General features: G+C 47.1%; 1 protein-coding gene across 1 annotated transcript; it reads right to left on the bottom strand.

The window, feature by feature from the left end:
- Window positions 1-5,204: 5,204 nt before the first annotated feature.
- On the bottom strand, window positions 5,205-8,335 carry LOC138084374 (serum amyloid A protein-like). Its single transcript, XM_068978627.1, is given in 5 exon segments — window positions 5,205-5,479; window positions 5,871-5,921; window positions 5,923-6,007; window positions 7,822-7,913; window positions 8,319-8,335. Coding segments are annotated over 4 exon segments (390 nt in total). The 5' UTR covers window positions 7,910-7,913; window positions 8,319-8,335; the 3' UTR covers window positions 5,205-5,313.
- Window positions 8,336-11,921: the final 3,586 nt, after the last annotated feature.

Genomic DNA, 11,921 nt, shown 5'->3' with positions numbered 1-11,921 from the left:
TGGATAACCTGCTCCTCTCTGGGAAGGTCCTCTATGGCTGAGGGGTGGTGTGAAGGTGGACTTCACCTCAGGAGCACCACCATTGCACTTGGTGATTTATAATAGTTCAATAATTATATATTTATGTATGTATATGTTTACATATATGTGCATATAAATATGTGTGTGCTCAGTCTTGTCTGGCTTTTTGTGACTCCATGGACTATAAACCTGCCAGGCTCCTCTGTCCATGGAATTCCCCAGGCAAGAATACTGGAATAGGTTGCTATTTCCTACTTCAGGTGTCTTCTGCATTAGTAGGCAGATTCTTTACCAGTGCATCACCTGGGAAACCCATATATACACATGTGCGTGCACACACACACACACACACACGCACACACACTTTATATATACAGGGCTTCCCTGATGGCTCAGAGGGTAAGGTATCTGCCTGCAATGCAAGAGATACAGGAGACATGAGTTTGATCCCTGGGTCAGGATGATCCCCTGTGTGTATATATATATGTATATATATAAAGAGAGAGAGCGAGAGCGAGAATGAGTGCTCCCTTTCTCTATCTACCTACCTACTTATATATGTACATATTCATATAAAGAGAGGAGAGAGAGAGAGAACTTGCGTAGGTTTACATTTAAATCTCATATTACATCACTTCTAGGATGCACATCTCTTGGTTATATAATTCTGAAATTAGTACATGTCTTACATTCCCTAATAATTAGGAAGCACTCATGAAAAGGTTGTCATTGTACTAGGGTTAATTTTGTGTATACTTTTCTGTTTACACACAGGAGTGACGTAAGATTAAAATCTATGTCTAAGTTTAAAAGAACTCTCCTAGTAAGTGTAAAATAAACATACAAAGTGATAAGAAAATGTGTGTCTGAACATTATGCCTGAATCTAAATGGTAACATCTTTTTTCTTGGTGGTGTGTAAACAGTAATGCATCTTTCAATCTAGAGGTCCTAGACTCAGAGACATGCAATGTGACCCTTTTCCCTTCCTCTATTCTCACAGAGTAGGCAAAGGCAATGGCACCCCACTCCAGTACTCTTGCCTGGAAAATCCCACGGATGGAGGAACCTGGTGGGCTGCAGTCAATGGGGTGGCTAAGAGTCAGATACGACTGAGTGACTTCACTTTCACTTTTCACTTTCATGCATTGGAGAAGGAAATGGCAACCCACTCCAGTGTTCTTGCCTGGAGAATCTCAGGGACAAGGGAGCCTGGTGGGCTGCCGTCTATGGGGTTGCACAGAGTCGGACACGACTAAAGTGACTTAGCACTAGCAGCAGCAGTCTCACAGAATATTCTCTGCTAACTTGCCCCTCTGATAGTCAACTAAATACTTTGGAAATTCAAAATATTCTTTCCTTTCTCTCAAGGCTTCTCTTCAGCTACTACAGTGACTAATAGTTTATTTGCATATGGGGTTTCTAATTTTTATGAGTGTGAAAAGCATTGCTAGAGAAAATTAAATATTTTCCATGATGAGGTAAAATGATATCATCTTGACTGGTCTCTTAGTATGATATTGGTACAGATTTAGCAGTCGCCTCAGTGTGAGCCATCACCACATTTTGCAGATCCAAACCACGGCTATACTTGGTGCGACTCCCAAGCCCCACAGTTCTGGCCACTTCTGAACGGCACCTCTTTTCAGACTACAGTCATTCATTTCGCCAGATATTCAAAAAGCAACTGCTATCTGTGAGGCACTATGACAGGCACTGTGGACACGAGGATGACACACAGGAGGAGAGACATACCTTTGGGTTTCCTACCTGCTTGTTCTAAAGACAGACAAGAAAATGGGCAGACATCCTGGGGTGTGATGAGTCCCACCTGCAATAACAGCAGCTACAAACGGCTTCTCATAAGTTCCATGTCCTCCTCTCCCATGTGCTGCTTCCCCAACCCCAGTATCTTCACCTTCCTTCCTTCCTCAGAGCCAGAGACGTTTCTGCTCCCCTGCTGGCCCACCATCCCTTGTGGGCTTGATTCCCTGCCTCCTGCTTTTCCTGACTTTACTGTAACTTCTTTATCTTCAGTGTCTCCCTCTTCCTTAGCTCCTTTCTGTTTCTTAAGCTAGCCCGACCTTCTTTGAAAAGAAACTTTTTACTAATAAACAATACATGAATTCAGTTATTCATTTATTAATTTCCAATAAGCACTCGTTGAAATTCCATTATGTGCCAGGACTGGGTATTCAGATATAAGCAAGAAAGAAATGGTCACTTCTCTCACTGATTCTATAATAGAAGGGAGGAAGATGGATCAAAATCAAATCAAAAAAAAAAATTCAGAGGAATAAAACAAAAATTTAGTACAAGAGTCACATATTGAAATTGGCAAAAAGTACAGAATAACCAGAGTAGGTCAGCCAGGATGACCAGGAAGGCCTCTCTCAGGAAAGGGTGATCTCAGGAGAGCTCCACAGGTGAGAAACACACAGTCATATGGAGAACAAGCAGAAGAACGTTCTGAACAGAGAAAATGTCATATGCAAAGGTCCTGTGCTAAATAAAAGCGTGCCTTGTTGATGAGATGAAGGGGCAGGGAGCCTGGGAGGGTGTGGCCTGAGATGATGCTGGAGGGTGGCCAGGGACAGTGCACAACGGATTACATTCTAGGGAAATGGGAACCCATGGAAGAATTTAAGCAGGGAAGACACATGACCTGAATGTAATTTGTACGCTAGACTGAGAGGTGGGGTAAATACATGCTCTCTTTTACCCAGGACAATTTCAGTTTATTCCTGCCATCCATGTATAATCATCAATAAGGCCCTTTTCCTTCAGTGGGAAGTGACTTGGTTTAGATGAAAAATTATACAGTCACCTTAAGCAGAGGGGAAAGCCATGAAGATGGGGAGACTGGTTAGACAGCTGTTGCAAGAACCCAGGTGAGAAATGGTGTGGCCAGGAGCATGGAGATGCATATGAGAGCAGGCTGACGGACTAGAGATGAATTTTGGAAGTTGAATCACAGGACTTGTTAGTGGACTGGATGTGGGGTAAAGGGAAGGGAAGCCTCAAGGACATGCCTCAATTTCTGGGCTGAGCAACAGAGGGAATAATCGGATCATTTACTTAAATGGAGGGGCCTGAGTATGAATTCTGGTGGGGGAGATGGGAGCTCCCTTTGGGACACATTGAGTGTGAAATCTCTGGAAGTCATCAAATCAGAGATGTCTAGAGGGAAATCAGATATATAAGCATGGAGCTCGGAAATGAGGTTCTCAGGAGGAGAGGGAATTTTCAGAGCCATCAACATATAGATACTGTTTTCTTCCAAAAAGGAGGGAGAGGACAACTGTGCTGAGTGTGGCTCAGAGTCCTCCTGATACAGGAAGAGAAACATGTCAATTGTCTTGGTACCTGGGAGGTCACTGGTGACCAGAGCTGTTTTGTTGAGTGGTGGGGACAGAGGTCAGGCTGGTGTGGGTTCTAGTGTGAGTCAGAAGTGAGGAAGCAGAACATGCAGGTGGGCAGACTCTCAGATTTGAAGATAAAGAGGAAGAGGAAAAGGAGCCAGAGTGAAGAGTGACGTGGACTGAAGTCTGGGTTTTCAATGTGGGAATTTATTAAGGAAGCAGACACCGAGGGCAAGGACCCTGCAAGGCACTGTTCACATGAGAACAAGCTGTGGTGTGTCTGTAACCAGTCAGGCATCTCTTGGGCATAAGGGCTCTCACGCTGGAGATCCGTGGAGGAGAGAGTCCCCGCCTCTGAACCTCTCGGTCTTGACACCACATCCCTGCTCTCCTGGAGTCAGACACACCAGCCTGCAGTCCTGGCTGCTCACCTACTACAGGTGTGACCTGGAGCAAGGTCCAGATCACTTACCTCCAAGCCTCATTTCTTCAACTGAGACCTGCAAAGCCTTTGTGGTAAATCAAATGATGCATGCAGAGTTAGAACATTTACAATGAAAGGAAATGACGGCCTCTATGATTACTATGCCTCAGCTTCCCACACCCCAGCAGAGTTTGGATCGCCATCGGTCTGTGCTTCTGAGGAGGCTTCTCTTAAAGTGCCCTGGAAGTGTGTATCCACATAGCTGACATTCACTCTAGAAGTGAAAATAGTATTTTGTTTGACCCAAAGATAGTGAGGATGAAAGTAAGGGAAACTCATCTGAGAATGATTTCTTAGGTTAAATGAGCTGAGACCAGTTAACAGTTGAGTCAGGGGTTGGCTCTGGTGTTGATGAGAAACACCTGGGGTCAAAGATGCAGTTTCCAGGACAGGTGTCGTGAGACTGGTCTTCCCAAAGCAAATGTGCCTTCTTGGTTTGGGAAGAGATCCCTGGGGATAAGGCCTGGAGTGAGGTGGGTCAGGATGCACCTGGCTGGGCAGTGGAGAGTCGGGACACAGAGAGGCCTGAAGCAGCAACACAGTGACAGGGGAGGAAGAAGTGGGGATGGGGCTGCCCAGGCTTGTGCCAGAGTCAGGCCCCCAGCCACTGAGGAGCCCAGCGTGATGGCCAGTGCTCTCCCAGCTCAGGCTTACTTAGGAGGAGAAATGGGGTCCTGAGAGTCCTGGGGCTCAACGGGCTCATGTGGGCACAGGGCAGGGTCCAGATCGCCAGGGATTCCTGGGGCCTTGCAGTCACAGGCTCGTCGTCCACAGAGCTTTAACCGTCCATATGGTGCCAGCAGGCCTTTCTCCCCAGAGTCTGACTCGAAGACTCCAGCTTCCATCAACATGTTCAGTTCCACAAACATTTATTGGGCACCTCTGGGTACCTGTCTCAGTTCCTGGGAAGGCAGAGTTCTGTCACACTCTTTCCCTGTATGGAGGGAAGTGATGTGTGACTCATAGCTTAGTCCCAGGAGAATTCTACAGTTCTACCTTCTAGGACAGTGTCTCTTGACCCCACACAGAGAGCTCTGAGGACAGGCTAGGGGACTGGATCCCACAACAGCGGGGGGACAGGACACGACTGCAGGGAGTGAGAAGGCCTGACAGTGAAGGGCCTGGAAAGGGCCCCAGGGTCCCCAGAGGGGCCTGGAGAGGGAGCGGGTCTGATTAGGGGAGGCTGGAGAGGGGTCTGTCCTGAATGATGCTGAGATTGTGTCCAGAACCAAACACACAGGCACAGACTCAGCCTTCCCGTCGGGGTCCTTCCATCAGTCCTGGAACTAACAGGCTGTCCTTATACCAAGAATGACACACAGTCTCAGGATTCCATCTCTTAAGCATTTATTAGATCTGCTGCCTTCTGAGGACACAGAACTCTCTAGGTCAGTGTCCCTCACTTGGGGACTCACAGCCCCATCCCCTGAGCAGAGAGAGAGGCAGCTCAGTACTTGTCAGGCAGGCCAGAAGGTCTGAAGTGGTTGGGGTCTTTGCCGCTCCGGCCCCATTCGTTAGCAAACTGGTCAGCCTTCGTGTCCTCTCGTACCTGGTCCCTGGTCATACTCTTGAACAGAGGGTCTGTGATTCCCTGAAGAGCCTCTCTGCTGTTACTGGAAAGGAGGAGGGCAGGGAGGGGATTAATTCAGGACTATGAGCCACAGCCCCACCCTCCCCATCTCTCATCTTTCCAAGAGATCAATGACTCTGAGAGGAGCCAAGGAAAGGGGGGCTATAACCCTGAGGCTTCCTGGACTCAGTCCACCTCAGCCCTGTGCTGGGTGAATAGCACCCATAGGGGGAGGGTGGAGATTCACCTGTCTCACCAGCCTTGCTCTGGTCTTCAGCCACTCAGACCTCACACTGGGCACAGAGCAGGAGGGTGCTTAATAGTAGGAGGGCCCACGGCCCTACTGGAAAGTTCTCCAGGGCTTGGCCCCTCCACGTTGTCCTAGGCAGCCAAGCTCTGCTCACCCATCCCTGCATCCCCAGGGGCCCTGGTACCTGATCACTTTAGCAGCCCAGACACCCCCTGGTCCCCTTTGGGCAGCGTCAGTTTCCGCGGGTGTGGAAGTATTTGTCTGCATCTTTGTATTTGGCCTTTCTCTTGTCAGAGTAGGCTCTCCACATGTCTTTAGCCCCTGGAAAGCAAAGCACATGGAGTAAGGATTATCAGGGGAGAGAAAACTGTGACACAGCTTACAGAAGAATCAAGGAATGCGAAATCTTCCACTGACTTGGTTTCAGTCTGTGGTCATAGCACCACAGATGCCGTAGGGTGAGAAGAGCACTCCTTATTCCCAGTTGCCTGCTCCTGGTATTGGAATGAGAGTCACTGGGGTGGGGTGGGGAGGGGCTACAGCTGTGGGAGCTGTTTGTCTGACCCCTGTGATGCTGTCTCTGTGCTGCATCTCAATGAGGGCTCTACCCGATATGTTTAAGGACAGAGGGAGTTATTATAGGACAGGATTCCTCAGCAGCATTCTATTGAAATTTGAGGCCAGGTACATTGTTGCTCTTCATGATATCATAACATGTCTAGCGGCATCCTAGACCTCTCAAACTGTTCCCCAGTATGACAACTGAAAATGCCCCCAAACATCACCAAACGTCCCCAGGACACAGTTGCCCTGGTCCAGAACCGCCGTTGTAGAGGAAGCTGCACATGATAAGCTCCGGGGGAAGAGGGTGAGTGAGGAGGTGACATGCGGGACAGGTTCTGAGAAAGGGGCAGACATACAGCTGCTCTGCTCTGACGCCTAAGAAATGTATCCCTGCCTCACGAAGGATCACTTGTGACTTGATTCCCCTGCCTGTTAGGTGAGTGAACAGAATCCTGAGAACTCTCTAGTGGATGGTACTGATGATGTGGGCTGCTTGAGGCAGTGGGTCTTTTCCTCAGCCCTGGCTGCACTTTCCAATAATCTGGGGAGACACTGAAAGTTCCCTGAGCCCTCACAGCCCAAGCCAATCAGCTTCCCATCTCTGGGCTGGGCTCAGGCAGCAATAGTTTTCATGGCCACCCAGGTGACTCCAAACTGCAACCAAGGTTGCTCAGTCCCCGGCTTGAGGAAGTGGTGCTGGGAGAAGTCTACTCGGTGAGAGCCTTGGCCTCAAGCTCAGCTGGGTTCCCACCTCTGTCCTGCCACCTGCTGACAGGCGCTCAGTCCCTGGGTGACGGACTCGCTGCTCTAAGCCTCGGCTTTCTCCCCTTCAGGTGGAGGAAGATGCCCCCTCATGGAGGATTTCTGCAGGTAGATAGGTGACCAACTGTCCCAGCTTGACCAGAACTGCCCCTGTCTTTGTGGAACTGCCCCAGCTAGTGCTATTAGTGCCCTGGAAAACTCCCCAGCCCTGGGCAGAGAAGGAAAGTGGGTCACTTGATTTGTGTGAAAGGGCTGAGTTCCTGGTGGAGGCTTTCATATGATATTAGGTTTCCACCCCTCCCCCTGCCACACATATATACACCTTTTTTTTTGTAAGTTTAACAGCTAAGAAAAGATAGGAAGCAGACCAAAGCAGGGAGAGCATCACTGAGTACAGGAAGGACCAACAAGGTGCTCTGAAAGTCTCTGAATTATCCAACCAGGAAATGGAAGGAAGGAAGAGAGGAAGGGAGGGAGGAGCAGGGCTGGAAAGACGGGAGAGGAGAACACATGGACTGCTTTCACCCTACTTCATGCAATTGGTCTGATGGAAAGTTCGTTCCATTTCAGACTTGTTTTCTGTCTTCCATTCAAACTGCTATTTCAGCTGGGAATGATGCTTGTTCTTTCTGTAGTACCTGATTGACATAAATCCTGTGCTTTCCAATCTGTCTGAAAATACTCCCCTAACACCTGGAGCATTCTACCACTTACAGGAACACCTCCTAGGATGGCAGCTCCAACCCTCAGCGGTGTTTAGGGTGAAGCCTAGAGGCCCAAGGATGCCATCGCCCCTCCATCGGCCTTACCTTCATACGCCTCACCAAGGAAGGACAGCCACTGGCTGTGGACTCCCAGCACCAAGGAGCAGAGAATGAGGCCTGTGAAGAGCTTCATTGTGCTGAAAGGAAAGGAGAGGGTCAGGGAGACACGGACGAGCCCTGCACCCCTCTCCGCCTGGGGTTTAATGTCGAGGAGAGCCTGGCTGTTCATCTCCACTAGACTCTCAGTGATCCCGCTAGGACACACTGCAGTCAGACCTTACTCGCAGCCTCAAGCCCTCAATTCTGAACCCACCAGCCCTGAACCCAAGACTGTCTAAGCGATCACCCAGATGGTTTTGATGGAAGAAGAGGACAGTTGGGTCCAAGCTGTGTCTTACTAAAGCGGCCTGTCGTTAATCAAAGAGCATTTCCCATGCACCACTCTGCCAGCACTGACCGCATATAGGAGAAAGAGAAATCAGAAGAGTTATGTTTTAAAGCAAATGTTCTCAAAGAAATGGCTCCTTGAAGTGGTTTCTCACCTGATCCCCAGTGGAGGAGAGCTGCTGGCCCCTGCCTGCTGTGGAGAGGTGGCTGTATTTATACTGAGTCATCACTGGCAGGGTCGGGGGTGAGGAGAACAGCTGGTCTGGTGCCCGGGGAGAGTCCCTGCAGGTGATTTCTCCTACATATCTGCAAAGGGTGACTTACTGGACACCGATGGTTTCCTCATCCACAGGTCATTTCCCTGGTTGTGCATGCTTGAGGAAATAGGCAGTTCTGATCTGCCTGGTGTCTGCTGTCAGCGGTAGAAGGGCTGAGGCAGGGTCATCAGGAGATGAAGAGTGTGGAGCTCCAGGATGGAGGCCCCCTGGCGGTTGGAAGGTGTCTGATTAGAGGATGCTCTTCCAGCCTCAGTTCAGTTCAGTTCAGTCGCTCAGTCATGTCTGACTTTTTGTGACCCCATGAATCACAGCACACCAGGCCTCCCTGTCCATCACCATCTCCCGGAGTTCACTCAGACCCACGTCCATCGAGTCAATGATGCCATCCAGCCATCTCATCCTGGGTCGTCCCCTTCTCCTCCTGCCCCCAATCCTTCCCAGCATCAGAGTCCTTTCCAATGAGTCAACTCTTCTCATGAGGTGGCCAAAGTACTGGAGTTTCAGCTTTAGCATCATTCCTTCCAAAGAAATCCCAGGGCTGATCTCCTTCAGAATGGACTGGTTGGATCTCCTTGCAATCCAAGGGACTCTCAAGAGTCTTCTCCAACACCACAGTTCAAAAGCATCAATTCTTTGCCCATCAGCCTTCTTCACAGTTCAACTCTCACATCCATACATGACCACAGGAAAAACCATAGCCTTGACTAGACGGACCTTAGTCGGCAAAGTAATGTCTCTGCTTTTGAATATACTATCTAGGTTGCTCATAACTTTTCTTCCAAGGAGTAAGCGTCTTTTAATTTCATGGCTGCAGTCACCATCTGCAGTGATTTTGGACCCCCCAAAAATAAAGTCTGACACTGTTTCCACTGTTTCCCCATCTATTTCCCATGAAGTGACGGGACCAGATGCCATGATCTTAGTTTTCTGAATGTTGAGCTTTAAGCCAACTTTTTCACTCTCCTCTTTCACTTTCATCAAGAGGCTTTTTAGTTCCTCTTCACTTTCTGCCATAAGGGTGGTATCATCTGCATATCTGAGGTTCTTGATATTTCTCCTGGCAATCTTGATTCCAGCTTGTGTTTCTTCCAGTCCAGTGTTTCTCATGATGTACTCTGCATAGAAGTTAAATAAGCAGAGTGACAATATACAGCCTTGACGTACTCCTTTCCCTATTTGGAACTAATCTGTTATTCCAAGTGCAGTTCTAACTGTTGCTTCCTGACCTGCATACAGATTTCTCAAGAGGCAGATTAGGTGGTCTGGTATTCCCATCTTTTTCAGAATTTTCCACAGTTTATTGTGATCCACACAGTCAAAGGCTTTGGCATAGTCAATAAAGCAGAAATAGATGTTTTTCTGGAACTCTCTTGCTTTTTCCATGATCCAGCAGATGTTGGCAATTTGATCTCTGGTTCCTCTGCCTTTTCTAAAACCAGCTTGAACATCAGGGAGTTCATGGATCACGTATTGCTGAAGCCTGGCTTGGAGAATTTTGAGCATTACTTTACTAGCATGTGAGATGAGTGCAACTGTGTGGTAGTTTGAGCATTCTTTGGCATTGCCTTTCTTTGGGATTGGAATGAAAACTGACGTTTTCCAGTCCTGTGGCCACTGCTGAGTTTTCCAAATTTGCTGGCATATTGAGTGCAGCACTTTCACAGCATCATCTTTCAGGATTTGAAACAGCTCAACTGGAATTCCATCACCTCCACTAGCTTTGTTCTTAGTGATGCTTTCCAAGGCCCACTTGACTTCACATTCCAAGATGTCTGGCTCTAGATTAGTGATCACATCATCATGATTATCTGGGTCGTGAAGATCTTTTTGTACAGTTCTTCTGTGTATTCTTGCCACCTCTTCTTAATATCTTCTGCTTCTGTTAGGTCCAGACCATTTCTGTCCTTTATTGAGCCCATCTTTGCATGAAATATTCCATTGGTATCTCTAATTTTCTTGAAGAGATCTCTAGTCTTTCCCATTCTGTTGTTTTCCTCTATTTCTTTGCATTGATCACTGAAGAAGGCTTTCTTATCTCTTCTTGCTATTCTCTGGAACTCTGCATTCAGATGCTTCTATCTTTCCTTTTCTCCTTTGCTTTTCACCTCTCTTCTTTACACAGCTATTTGTAAGGCCTCCCCAGACAGCCATTTTGCTTTTTTGCATTTCTTTTCCATGGGGATGGTCTTGATCCCTGTCCCCTGTACAATGTCACGAACCTCATTCCACAGTTCATCAGGCACTCTATCTATCAGATCTAGGCCCTAAATCTATTTCTCACTTCCACTGTATAATCATAAGGGATTTGATTTAAGTCATACCTGAATGGTCTAGCAGTTTTCCCTACTTTCTTCAATTTAAGTCTGAATTTGGTAATAACCTATATGGGGAAAAATTTTTGTAATGACCTATATGGGGAAAGAATCTTTTAAACAGTTGATGTATGTATAACTGATTCACTTTACTGTACACCTGGAACTAACACAACATTGTAAATCAACTATCCTCCAATAAATTTTTTAAAAAAGAAACAGTCCACTCCCAAACTTCTTTTTATGGAGAAGCTTTAGAGACTATAAATGGCTCACTCAAGTACCAAAACCAAGGATGCACACAATGCCTTGGTCAATGCTCTTTCTTCTCCAGGCTCTTGCCTCCATACCTGAGCAATGCTCTCTTCTGAGAAGTGGTGTACCTCTTAAAAATATGAAGGATAGGTTACAGTAATTCCAGGCTGGATGACTTGGTTTGGGAGAACACTACTGGATACAGCAACCTCAGCTTCAGAGAGCAGAAACCAGAACTTTGCCCCTTCCATTTCCCATGCTTATCGCTGATAGAAAGTCTCATTACAAAACACCAGTATACCTTCCCAGTAGAGATTGTGACACCGAGTTCCCATCACAGACGCTAAAACTCAGCCACCTGAGCTTGGAAGCAGCATTGAGAGCCAAGCCCTGGATTGGGGCACACCTAGAATGACTTCTACTCTGTCAGATACTCATACTGTGGAAGAGTGTTTACTGACCTGGAGAAGCATAATTAACATCCAAGGGGAAAAAAGCGAAATAGAATATGATTCCATGTTTGTTAAAAGACATTCTCTCAGCGTGAAACAGAAGCTAGGAATTTGCACATCAAACAATATCTGTGCTTCTAGGTAGTGGTAAATGTTTATCTTATTCTGGGTTTTTAGAATTTCTACAATGACATGTTCATTCTTTTATTCATTCATCCAACCTTCAATGCAACAGCCACTATCCTAGATGTTGGGCACATATGGCAGGGAGAGGGGACAAGAAATAACCAGATCCAGGCTATGGCTTCATAAAAATGAGACTTGTAATTGGGGGAAATGATTATACACGCGTAGAGAGAAAGCTCTTATTTATTTGATGATAAAATCAGTTAGATTCCAATGAATAAAAGGGAAAGACTACGTACAAAAAGTATAGTGAAGCAAAGGGAAGGCAAGGTGTC

The sequence above is a fragment of the Capricornis sumatraensis genome, chromosome 8, assembly GCF_032405125.1.
Source record: "Capricornis sumatraensis isolate serow.1 chromosome 8, serow.2, whole genome shotgun sequence".
Lineage (NCBI taxonomy): Eukaryota > Metazoa > Chordata > Mammalia > Artiodactyla > Bovidae > Capricornis > Capricornis sumatraensis.
This window is presented reverse-complemented; position numbering and strand designations above follow the sequence as displayed.